The sequence below is a fragment of the Embiotoca jacksoni genome, unplaced genomic scaffold (genome assembly GCF_022577435.1).
Source record: "Embiotoca jacksoni isolate LCO1_2020_lvr unplaced genomic scaffold, fEmbJac1.0.p SCAF_25, whole genome shotgun sequence".
Lineage (NCBI taxonomy): Eukaryota > Metazoa > Chordata > Actinopteri > Embiotocidae > Embiotoca > Embiotoca jacksoni.
The window spans coordinates 1,245,008-1,263,715 of NW_027185376.1; the positions used below are offsets into that span (position 1 = coordinate 1,245,008).

The window sequence follows — 18,708 nt, forward strand, 5'->3', positions numbered from 1 at the left end:
GGGGTCACACATTAGCTTTCATACGGCACCTCCGGTAAGGAGGTGGCATGCATAAACTTGACTCTAAGTAATTACGGTCATGATTTGACATTCCAATCAATTGGACCGTACACACATTTTTTTTTTTTTTTTTTTTTTTTTTTTTTTTTGGGGGCTTGACTTGATAAATATCCTACCCAAAGTTATATGACACATATCAGTGTTTCAGTTCTTAAACAGGAATGTAAATTGTACACCAGGTGAAACGTAATTAAAAATAAAAAAAAAACATGTTTGAAATCGCCACAGTGACTTGTCAGAATAACACACACACAGGTGAGAGAGATCGAATTGAAGTAAAATAACAGCACCACCTGCTGGACTAAATATTTTATCAGCAATTTCATCATAAACCTGCTGTATTTTCACCATGAAATGACTCGACAGATTTAGGACCTCGGTTGCCTACGCAGCTATTCGGTCAATCAAAAATATATGAATTGTTACAGCTTCTGTAATATGATAATGAAACCAACCGGAATTTATATAAGCTGAAGCTTAAACAGCTCAATTTTGTTTTGTATCTACAATTTCCCTTTTTTTTTTTTTTTGGTGTGTGTGTCTTTCTTGAAATACTGCTTTAGTTGCGTTTTCTTTTCGAGTAAACACCCCACAGAAAGATATTCAGTTTTAAGCCATCACCGACTCGGTAATCGACTACATCCCCTGACGTTTTCACGTTTGCCGCTATCATCCGATCGGCGATCGATTTTTAGTTCAGTTCCACAAAAGATGGCGGACCGAACGCCTGGTGGCTCTCAAAAAGCTAGCGCTAAGGTGACATAAACTGTTCGTGCTTGTATTAGTTAGGCTGCTCCTCTTGCGATGAAAATTGCGTAAAGTATAGTTCGCCTGAGCGGCTTAGATTATTTACACATTTGTAGCTCGCCTTAAAGGCCAAGAGTTTACGAGCGCGAAGCTAAACCCTCGGCTCTCTCTCTCTCCGGCCGCACTGGCTAATTTAGCTTAAGCTAAGCTAACGAACTAGCTGCCGCCAAACGGGACCTCGTCAAAAACAGTCGGTTTTGGAAATGAATATTATCTCGCTAACTACCAGACGCGGACGCGGCTAAGTCGTTTTTGAACGACGTTTGGGTGGTTTACGCGTTTTGAATTTAGAAATAGTAAATTAAAATATACATATATTTTGGGGGGTGGGGTGGGGGAGCTCGGGGCCTAACGGTGTCCGAGCGTTAGCTCCGTGTAGCCGCTTAGCAGAAAACACCGACGTGTTGAGGCCTCGTCACGGACCCCGATCAACTTTATCCGCCGACGCGTTTTTAAACACGCTGGACGACAAAGCGAGTTATCGGAGCGGCGGGGACGTTCGCGACGACCGGGACGAGGAGGAGAAGTGGGGGGTATTTCGCGGGGTTTTTTTCGGAGGACCTGTTGAAAGCCTTTGTTTACATCGACAGGCGCTGCTCGAGAGCAAACTGAAGTCCTTCAGCATCGGCAAGATGGCAGTGGCCAAGAGGACCTTAAGCAAGAAGGAACAAGATGAAATCAAGAAAAAGGTAAGCGTCTGTGTAATCCAAATGCTTCTTTGAGGGGTGGGGGGGTTGTGTGTGTTTTTTTTTAAATTTTTATTGACTCCCGACACCTTTGTTCAATCAGGAAGATGAGCGGGCAGCAGCCGAGATTTACGAGGAGTTTCTTGCTGCTTTTGAAGGAGGGGAGGGAAAAGTCAAGGCCTTTGTCCGCGGTGGTATCGCAAATGCAACGAAAGGTGCGGTATTTACATTGAGTGATTTTTGCAGAATATGTTGAGACAGGAGAGCAGCTCGCCAGATCAACTAACTTTGAAATGTTTTTTTAAAAAAATGACATAATTTCCCTTTGAGTTAAGTTGAGGATAAACACGATCGTTCTCCTGCAGATGAAGCAGCTTCTGATGAGAAGAAAGGGAAGTTGTACAAGCCCAAATCACGTTTTGAGTCCCAAACAAAAACCTTCTTGCCTTTGGAAACCCCACCTCAATTTTTGGCTATTGACAAAAGACAGGTGAGTACTATCCCAGTCAGGAGATAACCTCTCTTGTGTACTACTGGAGGAAGTGGTGCTTTTGTTTTGACTTCGCTGATAATATTTTCCCGCCCGTGTTTAAGACTTTGAAGAAAGCCACCGAAAAAGAAAAGAAAAAGAGCAACTTGGAGCTTTTCAAAGAAGAACTTAAACAGTAAGTTGCGACATAGAAATCGGTTCAATTTTTACTGATCACGGTGGTGAAAACTCGAGGTTTTCTGGTGTCATGGTGTGGTTCTAAAATCAGGAAACTTCTCATGATTTTGACGTCGACTGTATGTAACTGTACTGTATGCTGTTTCCTGCAGAATACAAGAAGAGAGGGATGAACGACACAAGATGAAAGGACGCGTTAGTCGTTTCGAACCTCTCTCCGGCACGGACGGAAGACGCTCATGTAAGTGTTCAAGTTCCACGAAGGTATTATATGTACTAACTCGGCCTGAAATACGGCCCCTCTCCTGCACGCCTTACACCGCCCCAGCCCCTTGTCCACTTTTGCCCTGAAACAAAATTTATACTGCTTTTCTGCTTCTTTTAGCGGATGGTTCTTCAAGAAGAAACCGTCCGTCCAGTGGTAATTTTGACTTAATACAGTGGCCGTGAATATCTTTATCTTCCTAAGAAAATAATGTCGTCCTTTCAGACGAAACCAGGAAATTCTCTTCTCTTTTCTGTGTCTGCAGTTTTGGATGATTGTGCCCCGGGTTCCCATGATGTCGGAGACCCATCCACTACAAACTTGTACCTTGGAAACATCAATCCACAGGTGATTTTTGCATTCAATCACATTTTATAAGGAGTGAAAAGTATGGCTGGACACGAACCTTGTTTCTTTATCTGTCAAATGTGCCGCTTAAAGCCCTTTATTTAAAGTGGCTGTGTTGTGCAAGTAGTTACTCAATGTCCATGTATGAAGCATTCGTTTTCTCCATTCGTGTCATTGTTTTTTTTGTAGATGAACGAGGAGATGCTGTGTCAAGAGTTCGGCCGCTATGGCCCGCTGGCCAGTGTGAAAATCATGTGGCCGAGGACAGATGAGGAGAGGGCTCGGGAGAGGAACTGTGGCTTTGTGGCTTTCATGAACAGGAGGGATGCTGAGCGAGCACTCAAGAACCTAAATGGTACAAAGCTCTATTTTTTTTAATTTTTATATTTAGACATACCTGTCTTCTTTCTTACCCTTGTGTGTCTGCATATCAATTTATGCGTTTACCTTCATTACAGGAAAGATGATAATGAACTTTGAGATGAAATTAGGATGGGGCAAAGGCGTGCCTATTCCACCCCATCCCATCTACATCCCTCCTTCCATGATGGAGCATACACTTCCACCGCCTCCCTCTGGCCTGCCCTTCAACGCACAGCCCCGGGAGAGGCTAAAGAACCCCAATGCCCCCCTGCTTCCTCCACCCAAAAACAAGGAGGAGTTTGAGAAGGTAACTCAATATGTCAAGCTTAGGATTTTCTCATGGGATATGGCAGTGTTTTGTTAATAGTGGTGGTAACATGTTAGCCTTTGTATTGAGCAGTAAGTGCAGGTTTTACCCCTAGTTTCTCTGTTAGTGTTAGATTTTGTCTTGTTGACTGAATTAAACTAGTTTCACTGTATATGAAAGTGTGGGTATAATGAAATGTTAGCGTGTGGAAAATGCTCAGTGTTACAGAGAGCTGTTTATGGTTAATGTGGTTAAGTATCAGGGGTGTTTGGCCTTTAGTAAAACTGACAGCAGTAGAGCAAAATTGTTGTCTTTTTGCACTTTTAAATGCATTTTTTATATTTTTCACCTGTTGCCTTTTTAACAATACTCACATTCTATGTTTATTATCTGATGTGACTTCATATACAGACTCTGTCGCAAGCCATAGTCAAAGTGGTTATCCCAACAGAAAGGTACATGTTTTTCTTTTTTTAAATTGGTGTACAAACTTAGAAAAAAAAAACATCCCATAATGAAGCTAAAAGTTTGATCAGTTGATCACTGCATGCTACAGGGGGCTGGTCAGTGTGGATGAGCAATGGTTGAGGCACCTGTACAACGTCTTCATACTAGTACATAGAGTAATACTGACCGACAAGTCTGTTTTGTACCTTGCTCTCTCGCATCCCACCATCATTCATTTTTTTTTCTTTCAGTATGTAGAAAACGTCATCATAGAGCTTATGGAATACACTGTGTAGAGCCAAAGATCATTACTTTCACAAGTTCCACTCCATACATAAACATTAAATTGTGTTGCTCAACTTTAGTGACATGCTCCTCTGCTACATACATGGTCTGCTGAGTCTAGATCTGTAGTTGTGAAAACCTGCTTTCTGACCATTGCTCACTCAGACCGTCTTCCCCCTTGGCCTCTGTCACTCTTATCGGGAGCTCAGTAAATCTGGCCCCTGCCAACAAATCCAAACCTGCCAGCATTAGTCTATATATGACCTTTGACATTGGCCTTGGTGAGCAGCACAAGTTGAACTGTCTGCAGCAGCGAGGGACCTGAAAAGCATCATGGGATGGATTGGGAAAGTATACTGAATTTTACCCCGTCATTGGTACGATCGGCTCCAATACAAGTAAATGTGATCTGTGTTGTCAAATGAAAGACATCCTTTGTCTCGTTGGCCACTTTAGGCTAATTGTATGCAGCCTGCACCATGTATTCCCCCCCTCCCCACCCCCAAAAAAAATGCCACAGAAGAACTTTAGTGAAGCCATTTGCACAGCATTCAGTCAGTACCAGGTCCACCAGTAGATAAACTATTTCGGGCCAAGATTGGTGTACTGCTTTTTCACTTCACATTAGTCAGGAGATGAGTGGGAATTGAAAGGCATTGTACTGACAAATATTACTGTTAATACAGTGTCTTATCAATGTCTGGCTCCTACTTTACCTCCTTTACCATAGACACTTTCACTTTTTCCCCCCGTTTAATGCAATTTTAATGTAGGAAGATTTCATGGAAAGGGTCAAAGCAGTGCAACGTGATTAAAAGCCGTTGCACTTGTATCCTCAATCAAAACAGGCATGAACTTGAAGATTAATTTTGCAGCAATTTTCACACAAAAAAAAAAAGATAGATGTTAGTTTTTTTAATTAATATGAATGTTTTGCTGTCACCAGATTTTTTTTTTTAATTTATTACCAATTATCTTGTCCTCAGTTTAGATTTTTGACATTTATTCATTGATGTTCTGCATAGGCCCCGAGGCATAGTTACAGTTATACTTAATTTATCCCTGGTCACGTGACACTCTTGACAGTTGCCTACTAAGATGTCTCATCTCATCCTTCATTTTGTCCCATGGTGATAGTAAATGAATAATAAACAGATATTGTCGTGTATCTTTGGCTAAGCTGTTTAGGCAGCGTGTCGTGCCGGGCATGTTACGATATTACCACGGCAGGGCTCTATTCAATCAGAGCCTAATACAGCCGCAGTTACGCACTGCAGCATTTCTTGTGAAATATGCATTACGTCTTTTGCTAGGCAACCGTTGTGAGTGTCAGGCGGCCAAGCATAAATTCATCTTTTAATAGGCAGACTTTTAGTAGTGCTCAAAGAGTCCGTTGAGTCTGAATCCGTTTGCTTTAACTGTGTTTTTCTTGTAGGAATTTACTCTCTCTCATCCACCGAATGATCGAGTTTGTGGTGCGTGAAGGCCCAATGTTTGAAGCCATGATCATGAACAGAGAAATCAACAATCCCATGTACAGGTCAGCGTAGCTGCACGTCAGAAATATAATAAATCTTATCTGTCTTACCAGCTGAAATCCTGCTTATGCAGAGTCATGACTGATGGGCAACTTTTCTTTTTTCTTTTCTTCCAGGTTTTTATTTGAGAACCAGAGCCCAGCACATGTATACTACCGGTGGAAGCTTTACTCCATACTGCAGGTTGGTTTTCTATGTTAAAACTCGTCGTCCAGCTCGCGCTGAAGAAAAACATCCGGTTCTGGCCTCGCAGTCCAGCGGGGTCGGTTTTTTAATCATTTACTGTGAATTACTACTTCGCCAGGGTGAGGCACCAGCCAAATGGAAAACGGAGGACTTCAGGATGTTTAAAAATGGTTCTTTGTGGCGTCCACCTCCACTTAACCCATACCTCCACGGCCCTTATGACGATGGGGAGGAAGAGGAGGAAGAGGAGGAGTCCAGCAAGAAAGGCTGCTTGAAAGAAGAGTGAGATCACTTGCTCGCGACTATCGGCGTACATGCCGCCGCACGCGTAGTCGCAAAACTGCACTGTCGGTTGAATTCCCTGCTGTGACCGAGAGTTTAATCTGAAACCGTCCTTCATCTCCACAGCGAGCGGGACAAACTGGAGGAGATGCTGCGTGCTTTGTCTCCCCGGAGAGGAGACATCGCGGAGGCCATGCTGTTTTGTCTCAGTCACGCTGAAGCTGCTGAAGAGATTGTAGAGTGCGTCACGGAGTCCCTCTCCATCTTAAAGACTCCTCTGCCCAAGAAGGTGACGCACAACACACTGAACACGGAAACTGGTGTTCGGACCGTTATCTCAAGCTGATCATTTTCTCTTTGATGTTTCAGATTGCGCGGTTATATCTGGTTTCCGACGTGCTGTACAACTCCTCTGCCAAAGTAGCCAACGCGTCGTACTACAGAAAATAGTAAGTTGTCTGCGTGTGTGCTTTATTCCCAATCATTTAAAAGTGAGCGTTCCAGCTGGCCGCTTCTTTTTCAAATGCAACGAATTGCTCTCTCCCCGTCCTTCATAGTTTTGAGACGAAGCTCTGCCAGGTTTTCTCGGACCTCAACGCGACGTACAAGACGATACAAGGCCACCTTCAGTGTGAGAACTTTAAGGTACGCAAAACTCCTGCTCAGCCGACTCGACGAGCCGGATGACTTACCCCCGTTAATGACCCAAGTCACTCAGCTACTCGTGTCTTGATTTTCCTCCCTGTGGCAGCAACGGGTGATGTCATGTTTCCGGGCGTGGGAGGACTGGGCTGTCTACCCCGACCCCTTCCTCATCAAGCTGCAGAACATCTTCCTGGGTCTCGTCAATCTGTCCGCAGAGAAGGAGGTCCCTACCCTCGTTGTGGAGGTAAAAGATGTAAGAACCCTTAAGCGCGGCCGCACCCCTCAAAGTCCCACTCGGCTTCAGAACACCTACTTACAGTGCTCACTCAAATCTATATATTTTTTTTTTTTTCCACTACCCGTGCGCCAGGCTGAGCCCACAGAGGACATCGACGGGGCTCCGATAGGAGAGTACGTGGACGGCACTCTTCTGGAGGACGTGGACGGGGTGCCGATCGACGCGGGGCCCATCGACGGGGCGCCGATCGACGGGGCCCCTCTGGATGACCTGGACGGAGTTCCCATCAAGCCCATGGAGGAAGACATAGATGGAATACCATGTGAGCGGTGCAGACACTCGACACCGGACGTTTTGCGGACGATCTCAGTCCAGATGTTGTAATATATGCGCAGCTTCCGTACAGCGACTCAATTTCTCGTTGTTTCCCCGGTGGTTCCAGTGGATCAGTCCAAGGAAACGGCCTTCAAGGTGGCGCCGTCGAAATGGGAAGCAGTGGAAGAGTCGGAGTTACAGGCTCAAGGTGAGACCTTCCTAGGTGTGTAACGTTTGGATATGTTGCACATTTGTTGTAAATAGCGTGCGTAGTCACGCGCGCGGCGTCGCCAACAAACGTACCCGGTGATTTATTTGCCTTCCGTTCGCTCCTCAGCCGTGACAACCTCAAAATGGGAGGTATTTGAGCAGCCAGAGGAAACAAAAAAGTGAGTTTTATTTGTTTTTGTGTAATCCTGAGCATAATGTACTGCGGGGCACCTTTTTAAAAACAAAACAAAAAAAAAACACTTTTTTCCATCCGCCTCTGAAGGGATGAAGACGACAGCGATGATGATGACAGGAGCCCTCGCTCTGAAGACAACCTGAGCTACTCCAACCCCATCAGAGACGATTCGGATATGAAGTCCAAGATGTCTGAAATGAACGAGGAGAAGCGCACCAAGCTCCGAGAAATAGAGGTACTCTTCCACCATCGCATACCGCACGCAGCAGCGTGTCTTCTCCTGTTCGTTGTTTTGACCATTTTGCTTCTATTTTTTTTTTTTTTTTTTTTTTTTACACAGGTTAAAGTTATGAAATTCCAAGACGAGCTCGAGTCGGGGAAAAGACCCAAGAAGCCTGGGCAGGGCATTCAGGAGCAGGTGGAGCACTACAGGGACAAACTACTTCAAAAGGTTTCGGATTTTTGCGCCGCAAACTTAACCGAGGGTGATCTCCAAAACGCAGGGCTCGACAGTGCGGCCACTTACTGCCCTGTTCTTTCCTCTAGGAAAAAGAAAAGGAGAAACTTGAACGGGAGAAAGAGAGGGAGAAGAAAGAGAAGGAGAAAGCCGAGGCCCGGTTGAAAGAGCTGAAGAAGGAAAAAGAGAAGGAGGACACGCCGACCAGGAAGGAGAGGTGAGGCCGACCATTTGGTTCGTCAGTGAGTGAAGGCGGCGTTCCGTCTCCCGCGTTGTTGCGCGCTTCGTAAAACGTGGGATTTATTTAAACTTCCTATCTGACAGATATTTGTCCTGTCCGGTTGACAGGAAGCGGCGTCACAGCGGCTCTCCCAGTCCGACGCGGAGTGCCAGCAGACGAGGCCGGTCGTCCTCGCCGCGCTCGGAGCGCTCGGAGAGATCAGAACGCTCCGACCGCTCGTACTCTAAAGACACGTCGTCCCGCGCCTCCCACAAAGACTCCCCCCGATCCAGCAACAAAAAGTCATCAAAGAGGTAAGCCAGCCGCTTCTATCAAGCACCGCTACAGCTGGGTCTTCTCGGCCAACATTTGACCCCGCGTGCTGATTATTCAGATGGAATCAAAGAGCTGTCGTACGTCCTCTGTCCCTTTAGATCGCCCTCGTCACCTCGCACGCCCAAACGATCCAGGAGGTCGCGCTCCAGGTCGCCCAAGAAATCGGCGAAGAAGTCCCGCTCCAAATCAAGGTCCCCACACCGATCTCACAAAAAGTCAAAAAAGAGCAAACACTGATGCCCCTCCCCCACCCCACCCCACCCCACCCCCATCCCCATCCCATCCTTTGAACCAGCCTCTTCTCCTCCCGCCCCCCCGCCCCTCCTCCTCCCACCCCGCCCCTCTCTGCGCAATGTTGTATAAAAGATTAACTGACTGATTTGGCAGCTGAAGATCGCTGCCCAAGTTGTGTGACGTGAGGACAATGACGGGTGTGTTTGCATGGGTTGCCATCTGGTGTACCAAAAAAAAAGAAAAAAAAAAAAAAAAAAAAAGATGGGGCCACTGCTGTTTTATATTGTAAAAAAAAAAAATAATGTGCTTGTGCGTCCTGATCCCCCATCACCTCCAAATGGAATTCATCCATGTGGTAGACCACACCCGAAAGAGTGTGACGACAATAGTCTTATATTCATGCTGTCATTTTCTGTTTTTGTAGTTCACATTAAAAAGAATTCCTAATAATCGAGCGTCCTTTTTTTTTTTTTTTTTTTTTATTAAAACATAAAATTATGACGTAGACAAAAGTTTTTAACGGAATGTTACGTTTGATTTTAATGTCAAGGAACATGCTGTGAAAATACACAGCTGCTTATAAATCGGTCATTTATTGATATAGGTTTCGGTTAGGTAGTTACTTTATTAATCCCCGAGGGGAAATTTTTTTCTATATATATATATTGGTTAGCAAGATTATTCTTTCATCTGAGGCAGTTTTGAGATGTCACGTGATGCTCTTTACGTTACAGTTTAGCCTGTGTTTTCTTCAGCTGATCCCTCAGTTCCAGAAATGCTATGGAGGAGAGGTGCACCTCATCCGGTCCGTCGGCGATGCGCAGAGTCCGAGCGTAAGCGTACCTGAGGGCGCATGAAATATTGGCATTAGGAAGGTGATTTACTGAATCCTCATTGGTTTTTCTGTGGGGGGGGGGGGGGGGGGTGAAGGGTGAAAACTTACATCTGCGCCAGTGGGAAGTCTCCAGACACGCCTGCTCCTCCGTACACCTGCATGGCGCAGTCCACCACCTTACAGGCCATTCTGCCTGCTGCCACCTTGATCATGGCAATCTATAAAAACAGCGACGGTGATCGACTTTTCCGAAGACTAGAACTCGTTCCCAAAACCACCCTACAAGCGGGTTTCGAGTACGTTGGATCCACACCGCAAAAGCGACAAAAGTACTGAAACGAGTCAGATGTTGTGATGGAAAGAAAAAAAAAGAAGAAAGTCCTTTATTTAAGCATAGTGCTGAGCACGGGGGGGGGGGGGGGGGGGGGGGGGGGGGGGAGAGAGAAGCTGCTCACAGCTGGAATTATCATTATTATTTTTTTTTACATGGTAGTTAAACAGCTTTAGAAATGCACCAAAAAGCAAGGTATTAAATAAAGGAAAGAAAAAAAATATTTGCTGTGTAAAATGAGTACGTGGTCGGGACGCAGCCGTTTTTACCTGCTTGCGAGCCGCCCGGCTGCCCAGTGCGTCCAGACCGCGGGCCGCGTGGAGAGTCAGCAGGCGGGTCTGCTCTATCATCAGACGGCACTCCGCTATCCAGTGGGCAACAACTTCCTAGACGGGGCGGAGAACACGGGAGGGAGAGCAGATTCACAAGAGCTGTATCTTAAAAAAAAAAAAAGAAAGGATCTGTCCACCAGATGGCAGCAGGGAAGAGCTCGACGCCCACGGTACCTGGACACCATTATTCAAATAGGAGGAAGTGGGAATTCGCTCACATGTTGGTACAGTTTTTTTCCAAACGTGTGCCTGGAAGCAGCCCGCTGGCAGAGGAGCTCCAGCGCCCGCTCGGCCAGGCCAACAGCTCTCATACAGTGGTGCAGCCGGCCCGGCCCCAGGCGCCCCTGGGCAATCTCAAACCCCCTGCCTTCTCCTGGAGACAAATACGGAGAGGGACAGGATCGGCAAAGAGAGCGACACCGTGAACCGTCTGGGAAGAGGGACAATGCATCTTTGTCCCAGTGACCTCCTTCACGAGTTTGGGCAAGCCCTTATCACTTCATTGTTTCAACACAATAAAAGAATCACGTTACGTTTCCTTTCCTTTGTAGCACCAGAGTGACTAAGATGATAAAGAAACAATGCCGGCAGTTACCGAGAATGATGTTGGAGGCAGGGACACGCACGTCTTCAAAGTGCACTTCAAAATGGCCTCCGTGGATCGCATCTGAGCAGAGAAATGGGTGAATTAATCGAGAAGAGCCGTTTTATTTCGATTTGTTTGACCTGACTTAAATATTTTCATTAAATATCGAATTTGAACCAGATCATTTGAATTTATACAATCCAAATTGCATTAAAAAACAGAATATCAACATACTTGTATGACGTGAATGTAATATTATGAAATTGCATTCGTTTCACCTGAAACTAAATTGGATCCTCATGGAAAATTCAACTGTCTGTATACTTCTGATTTTATACACCGACTGAAAAAGACAGGACCAAGACTGAAGGGATGATTCTCCCCAAATTTGCCCAGGAGGGGCCAGATCACCGAGGAGGAAGAAAATCTGATTTTCAATGCAATTATTCCAAGTCGAATACAAATTGGAATGATTCTAAATCGGTTTCCCCGCGACTCATTTGTGCCCATATCAACCTACCATCCTGTCCAAAACACCGTCAGCGGTCTGACGAGCTTCACACCTGCCGTTTCCATAGGAACGAGGATCATGCTGTGCTGGCCGTGCCTGAGAAACAAGTTTACGATGAAAACGCTGAAGGAATGATGCGTTACGCGTTGAACACGGTGACCGTTTTAACGAGGCTGCGCTGCTCGAAATACATTTCACAGCTGCTCCTGCTGGTGAGAATCTGCAGCCCACTCTTCTTCAAACAAGGTGGGGTGTGTGGGTGTCTTGTTGAACTGCCGACAAAATGTCTTAGGTGTGGCCGTTTCTTAAGTTTGTCACGAATCTCTTCCAACACTTGTGACAGACAGACTAGTCCGATGACTGATCTCAAGTGTCAACATGAGTCTGAAGCGCTTTTCTTTGTGACTGCAACCCTCCGGGCGGAGACGCGCGGCCGTTGTTAAAATGTGAGAACATGCTGGAACGTTTCTGTGTCCCTGAACAAAGTCCGTATCAGTTAAAAGTGTCACAGAAGAGAAATAGCCTCTCAAGTAAAGTGCAAAGGGTACACAAACAAGCAATAAAATGTGTTATATTAAACCAAAAGAGTGACACTTAATTGTTTTAAACTGAAATACTGGTCATAAAAATCAAGGAATAATAAAAAGCTGTGGTGGAAAGCGTATGACATCAGATGTGTGGACTCTTGGCACAAACATGTTATAGAAACAATTTTTTTTTTTTTTTTAAATCGCACACAAGTTGAAACAAACATTTACATATTCTTGATTACAGGACTACTACGACTCTACTGACCTGCTGCTGACATCCTGAGAACTGCTCCTGCACATCACAACGGCCACTTTGCATTGGGGATTACCGGCACCTGCGGGGACGAGACCACAAATACCGCGGTTCATATCTGTTGCTGCCCGGCGGCATAACAAGCAACGGAGGGAGCAACTTTTCGCAGTCCCGACTCTATGTCCTTAACCATCCCGTGACCTCGGCACGGCCGGAAACGATGTGCGTTTCCCCCCCCCCCCCCCCCCCCCCCCGACGAGTGCCGACACTTCTCAGGAAAAAACAGGTGACAGACGGATGACGTCACATGAGCAGCCACGGGTTGAGTTTCATGTTTCTCTCGCGCAGAGTTACTCCGAGCTTGTTTTCCAAACGGACCGTGCTCGTCGAATTGAATGAATTGAAGAAAAGCTTCTGTGGATACGAAGGTGCATGAACACGGTGCAGAGCAGCCGCTGGAGGGTGACGTCACGCAGACGACGTAAACAAGACGTCACGCAAACTAGATACGGCGGAAACAAAGAGTGGACGGCTGTTGTGTGGGAACCAAATCATTGAATACTGATAAGGGCCAATTGTAGGGTATTCTGGAATTTCCCCTCGTTTGAGAGTCCACTATCAAAGGCACCGACAGGGTTGACCAACGGACTTGCCTTCCTGTTTAAATTCCTGTCCGGCGAGGAAAACTGTCCCCCCAGGACAGGACATATGGACACCAGACAGCAACACACAAGACATCAATCGTCTCTGAATATCCACAGCATGAGAATCGCAGCACGAGCGCATGTGAATACTTTCAGCAAACTTAATTTGGCGGATGTTCGGTCGCAGAAATTCGGGCGAACGACATTGTAACAAAGACGATGAAATGTAGACATAACACCACCTATGAATCACATCTTTGAGGAAAGCCTGTTTGCCTCGAGGGCAGCCCGGGTTTTCCTGTGAACCTACACGCAAGTCTCGTCCACGACACAAGGGGTGAGCCCTGCTGTCATGCCGATACATGTCCTATCACCACTGGAATGAAAATAAAGCTTACCAGACCAGTAATTGTTGAGAGAGAGAGAGAGGCATCCAAACATTGTGCAGCTGATTGTTGTTGTTTTTTTTTTAAAAGAAAACATTTCATTTTGTCAGTTTTCATTTCTTAAAATAATTTGTTTTTCCTCTTTGTCAAACAAAAACTAAAAAGTTTGGCTACAAAGAATTACACGCAACAAGGCTTTCACTATTTATTGACTTTATGTTTCTTAACCTGTTTGCTTTGTTTGTTGTTGTAGAATACATTTCATGTACATGAAGAGAAAGAATGTGAGACAGAAGGATATTCAAAACAAGTCGACCATTTACGAGGAAGCGGAAACGAGGAAACCGTATCCGCAAGGAAAAAAACAAAACAAACAGAAAAACCAAAGTACATACCAATGCACTTTGGCCAACTGTAAATTTTAAAATGTAAAAGTATGTAAAACAGAATGATTTGCTTCGCCAGATCTCCGCCGACGTGCTGCGGTTTTAGCCAACCGCACTAATCACAAAGGAGGTTCGTGAATGGGACGAAGATTATCCATGTCAGATGTTATTTTATATCCTGCTTTTATGCTTTTTATACGTAAACAAAGGGCCGTCACCGGGGCGTTCCCTACGTGACACAATGCTCCGGAGCGAGAGAGGTTCACACTCTTATGTCAGTGGAGAAACAACTTGTCTTTGCACACAGCGTACAGGGATACGATGCAGGCTTAAAAGAATTTGTGTGCATCTTTGCCATCTATCCCGGACACGCACACACACGCACGCACACGCACACACACACACGCACACACGCACACACACGCGCACACACACACACACACACGCACACACTCCCACTCACACGAACGAGGGCAGTCAGAGCCAGACTGAAAGGAGTGGGACGGGCTGAAGCAGAGATTAGTCACTTCAGTCCTGAAGCACGTACAACGTTTCTTCCTCAGGATACACAACTGTTTAAGCGGGATTAAACAACAACATAAAACGATTCATATCTTTTCTACAATCATTTCTCACCAAAAAGGTAAGAAACTTTAGGACTTTGTTATATTTTCAGCTACAAAACACGTCAAACTTTTCTTGCATCTTTTTTTTTTTTTTTTTTTTTTTTACCATGTTATGTGCTGAGAGATTTATACTTTGTGAAATATTATTAGGAACTTATGAACGTGGCGTTTAACCCTCGTGTTGTCCTCGGGTCAAGATGACCCGCAGCCGTGTTCAACCAAGTTCTATTTTATTTCTATTTTTTTTTTTTTTTTTGGGGGATCATTGGTCATCGTTCTTTAAAGAAACCCTCACAGCCTCCTTGTCACCGATGATCCCCAAAAAATATGAAAATAAAATAGAACTCGGTTGAACGCAGCTGCGGGTCATTTTGACCCGAGGACAACACGAGGGTTAATATTGTACATTTTAAAACAACAGAATAGCCAAACACATGTTACATACTATTTATACCAAGAGATGTGTGGGCAAGTGTTGCTTTATTTAGATTGTCATGGTTTCACTTTAACAGTCAAAGTCCAAGTGTTGCTTGAGATTGTTTATGATATTATTGTCACTGGGGTGATGATAAGGAGATAAACTCGTTGTCATGACCTCACTGTATTCGCGACAACCATGTCGGTCCATGTCAGGTTTACCTCTCTGTGTTTGTCTCCTTAGTGTTTTGTCTCTTTGGAAAATAGTTTTACGATTACGAACGTGACTTAAATATATCGCATTCATCACAAGTCAGTCGAAGTTAAACCTCATCGTCAGGATAACTCAAGACTTTTGTTTCAATAACTTTGCTCAAATAGTATTTTTGTGCATAAAATGCTACATTTCCTATCCAAGTGTAAATAAAATAGTCACTTCGCTTATGAAATGTAACACGCTTTTAAATTCAGGGAATAACTAAATGACTAAATCTATTGCACTGTTTTTCTAATGCTGTAAAAGTTTGTTTTTTTTCTTTACATTTTAAACATTTGTACACACCGCACTGAATCAATATTCAGACATTAATACAAATTTTCTGTATTTGGCTTTTGAAAACCAAAACCAACAACCCCGGCATGGGAACATAAAGGCACATAAGGCGCATGTTGCTCTCCCTTCACGTGTAACAGCTGTTGATACGAGTGAATACTTGGCATTTTTGTGAATGTTCCGAAGACCATCTGTTTCAGTACGTGCGCCTTCTCTCCGGGAGATAATGACTTATTACATAACAAAACCTGGACACTTCGCAAAACGACTCGTGCGCTTAGCAGCAAGCGTTTTGATAGGCTGATCCCGAGACGCGAAATATCTCGGTCCTCGGCGCGTCGCTTACATCACCCGTCACGTCAACGTGTTTTTGCTGTTGGATTCCTCGGCTTTCCTGAATTCCGCTAGACTGAGGTGAAATGCAAAAAAAAAAAATGTACGACGTTAACATCCGCAGTATGCGAACGATGTAAGGTGAAGCACTTAGCACGGTCCCGTCTCGGCGGTTCTGGTCGTCTTTCCAAACAAAGAAACGTCGGCGTGCGACCGTCAGCGACGGCGCTCGATGCACTTGCTCACCCTCGGCGGACGTCGCTGTCCGGGGCGACGTCGACAAAACGGCGAGTCTGGACGACAGCCTCTGCTCCGACGGGACATCCTGTCGGACCGGTGCACGCAGCCAAAACAACAATCGTGGATGTCTGGCGGGAGACTTTGCGCTCGCGAGTCATCCTCGTCTCTCTCCGCACATTTCCTGTCATTCCTGACTTTTGACTTTCTCCTCCAGGCAGAATGAAATGAATTAATTCGATTAATCAGACAGCGTTTGCGAGCAGCAAATGATTAAAAAAAAAAACAAAAAAAAAACACTGTGTAGTAGATGTCATCAGTGTGCAGTGCAGCTTCTATTGAGGAAAGATGACAGCTTTACTATGAATACTGATTTGATCTTTTTTTTTTTTTTCCAGTGATTAAAGGAACACTGAACTAAAAGCTGCAATTTCCTGCAGACTGTAGATTACTTATCATCCACCAGAATACAAACTCACTGAATTCAAAAGGTAATTAGAGGCTCTGTGAGTCTCTTGTCTGCTTTTTTTTTCCACCTCAGAGTTGTGTTTACTGGGGTTATTCAAGCCCACACGTTTCGAGAGACATGTGGCTTTAAGCCATTAGGGAAACCATGCAGGAGAGATTCCTTTGATGGAGAATACAGAGAGAACTCTCTTTTCCTGTTTCTGATGAAATCAAGGCTTGCCGGTGCTTTCCGTTCTTGTCGTGTTAAAAAAAACAAAAAAAAACATCAATTGGCCGAGGATTGAATTGATATTCGATACGCCGCGTCCACGCGTGAGCAAATAAAAAAAAAAAAAAAAAAGGGCAAAGTGAAACGTTCTCCCACACGAATCCTTCTCTAAACTGTATTCTGTTTCTCTGCACAGAAAGAAATGGAAATGGACCACGACTACGAGGACTCCGGCTTCAATGACAGCTACGATTACGACTACGAGCACTCCGTCTGTGACAAAGAAGCGGTGCGTTCTTTTGCTGGCGTCTTCCTCCCGGTCATCTACGCCCTGGCTCTGGTGGTGGGCGTGGCCGGCAACGGCCTGGTGGTGGTGGTCTACACGTCGCGGTTGAGACTGCGGACCCTGACCGACGTGTGCATCCTCAACCTCGCCATTTCAGACCTGCTGCTCCTCTTCACCCTGCCTTTCTGGGCGGCCGACGCCGTCCACGGTTGGAGGCTGGGCTCGGCCGCCTGCAAGCTCACCTCCTTCCTCTACAGCACCAACTTCAGCTGCGGCATGCTGCTGCTGGCGTGCATCAGTGTGGACCGCTACCGTGCGGTGGCCCAAAGTCCGTCAGGCAGAGCCGGAACGGGACCCCGGGTGAGGAGACAGTGGCTCCTGGTGTGTGTCGCTTTGTGGACTTTAGCCAGCTTTCTTGGCCTTCCCGAACTCATCTTCTCCACAGTGAAGCACTCCCATCACAGGACTAGTTGCACAGCTGTCTACCCGCCCAGCATGGCCCGACCCGCGAAGGCTGCCCTGGAGCTGCTGGAGGTGACCCTGAGGTTCTTGCTGCCCTTCTTGGTCATGGTGGTGTGCTACTGCGGGGTGGGGCGGGTGCTGACTAAGGCTGCCGGGGTGCGGAGGGACCGGAAGTGGCGAGCCCTGCGGGTCCTCCTGGCTGTGGTGGCGGTGTTCGTGCTCACCCAGCTGCCCTACAACGTGGTCAAGCTGTGCCGAGCGATGGACATCATCTACATGGTCGTGACCTCCTGCGATGTCAGCAAGGGCCTGGATCGTGCCATCCAGGTGACAGAGAGCCTCGCGCTAACCCACGCCTGCATTAACCCCGTCCTCTACGCCTTCATCGGGTCCTCCTTCAGAGGTCACGTCCTGAAGGCTGCCAAGCGTCTCGGGCAGCGTCTCGGGAAACACCCGACACACGTCAACGAGGAGGCGGCTGTGGAGATTGCGCTGAACACGCGAGGTCAAACTCAAACTCAATCCCTGTCTGGTTCAGAGGACCAAGACACCAGCACCTTTACTATTTAAGACTCAAACATGGAGCTGCTTTCCTGTAAGCATCTACGCAAAATTACGTTTTCTATGTATTTACCGGTACACACATTTATTATCGTACAATACAGATATCTGTAACCCTGAATATTAGTTCTTAGTGTGATAAATACATGTACAGCGAGTTTATATGCACTAACTCAGAAAAGTATTTTGTATAAATTATGTATTTTGCTAAATAAAAGAAAGATTTTCAGCACATCGACCAACATCTGTTGCAATTGAATCCAGCTGAAATTCACGATGCGACTCTGGTTCATCACAGCAAATCCCATCCAACCTTACAATCTGTGCTTGTCTTCCATCAGATCATCTGCACGTCATTTTGTTATATGCTGTGGTTTTGGGTTGGGAAGAGGGATGGCTTGATTGCACAGCGGGTGACCCGCTGAGTGGAAACACATTTGGCACACAAAGACAGAACGGCAAACAGCAGGAAGGACCCCTACATGCAAACTAGGAAACAGCAAAGCCGCATGTTCCTTGGAGGAGTTTCAAGAGGGACTGCCACTTTTCATCTGCTCACTTTTTTTGTTTTGTTCAACAATATAATGATGATTAAAATGATTTGTAGTGAAGTGCAATCCTTAGTTCTCTCCAGATTGCTATAAAATGAGGCTCAACATTTTTCCCCATTT

The 18,708-nt window shown here is 45.7% G+C and overlaps 3 protein-coding genes across 14 annotated transcripts in view; 2 read left to right on the plus strand and 1 right to left on the minus strand.

Annotated features, from left to right (window-relative positions):
• Positions 1-737: 737 nt before the first annotated feature.
• Positions 738-9,542, plus strand: u2surp (U2 snRNP-associated SURP domain containing). Of its 9 annotated transcripts, none has more exons than XM_069159471.1 (26): positions 738-816; positions 1,458-1,556; positions 1,657-1,768; positions 1,919-2,043; positions 2,148-2,218; positions 2,373-2,461; positions 2,606-2,641; positions 2,751-2,833; positions 3,023-3,188; positions 3,292-3,503; positions 3,915-3,958; positions 5,671-5,775; positions 5,890-5,956; positions 6,078-6,241; positions 6,368-6,530; positions 6,611-6,690; positions 6,799-6,886; positions 6,993-7,139; positions 7,257-7,446; positions 7,567-7,662; positions 7,777-7,828; positions 7,933-8,080; positions 8,186-8,296; positions 8,392-8,519; positions 8,627-8,836; positions 8,957-9,542. In XM_069159471.1, the coding sequence occupies exons 1-26, from the start codon at positions 772-774 to the stop codon at positions 9,093-9,095; spliced, it is 2,970 nt and encodes a 989-aa protein (XP_069015572.1). In that variant the 5' UTR covers positions 738-771; the 3' UTR covers positions 9,096-9,542. The 9 variants fall into 9 exon arrangements, with proteins under 9 accessions (XP_069015572.1, XP_069015575.1, XP_069015574.1 ...); XM_069159474.1 differs by having other exon boundaries at positions 8,651-8,836; XM_069159473.1 differs by having other exon boundaries at positions 7,567-7,647.
• nphp3 (nephronophthisis 3) overlaps positions 9,318-18,708 on the minus strand; it is a 33,895-nt gene continuing 24,504 nt past the window's right edge. The window contains 8 exon segments of the mRNA XM_069159486.1: positions 9,318-9,935; positions 10,036-10,145; positions 10,528-10,644; positions 10,809-10,963; positions 11,186-11,257; positions 11,697-11,709; positions 11,711-11,783; positions 12,483-12,552. Of these exon segments, the coding sequence (XP_069015587.1) occupies positions 9,821-9,935; positions 10,036-10,145; positions 10,528-10,644; positions 10,809-10,963; positions 11,186-11,257; positions 11,697-11,709; positions 11,711-11,783; positions 12,483-12,552 (725 nt within the window). The 3' untranslated portion in view covers positions 9,318-9,820.
• Positions 14,120-18,512, plus strand: ackr4b (atypical chemokine receptor 4b). 4 transcript variants are annotated; one of them, XM_069159483.1, is made up of 3 exons: positions 14,120-14,529; positions 16,451-16,543; positions 16,925-18,512. In XM_069159483.1, the coding sequence occupies exon 3, from the start codon at positions 16,931-16,933 to the stop codon at positions 18,044-18,046; it is 1,116 nt and encodes a 371-aa protein (XP_069015584.1). In that variant the 5' UTR covers positions 14,120-14,529; positions 16,451-16,543; positions 16,925-16,930; the 3' UTR covers positions 18,047-18,512. The 4 variants fall into 4 exon arrangements, with proteins under 4 accessions (XP_069015584.1, XP_069015585.1, XP_069015583.1 ...); XM_069159484.1 differs by having other exon boundaries at positions 16,929-18,512; XM_069159482.1 differs by lacking the exon at positions 16,451-16,543.

Coding starts and splice junctions, on each gene's coding strand:
- u2surp (XM_069159471.1), top strand. CDS start 772: ATGGCGGACCGAACGCCTGGTGGCTCTCAAAAAGCTAGCGCTAAG. Junction 5,776..5,889: donor ATCAACAATCCCATGTACAG/GTCAGCGTAGCT, acceptor CTTTTCTTCCAG/GTTTTTATTTGAGAACCAGA. Junction 6,531..6,610: donor AGACTCCTCTGCCCAAGAAG/GTGACGCACAAC, acceptor TTGATGTTTCAG/ATTGCGCGGTTATATCTGGT.
- ackr4b (XM_069159483.1), top strand. CDS start 16,931: ATGGAAATGGACCACGACTACGAGGACTCCGGCTTCAATGACAGCTAC.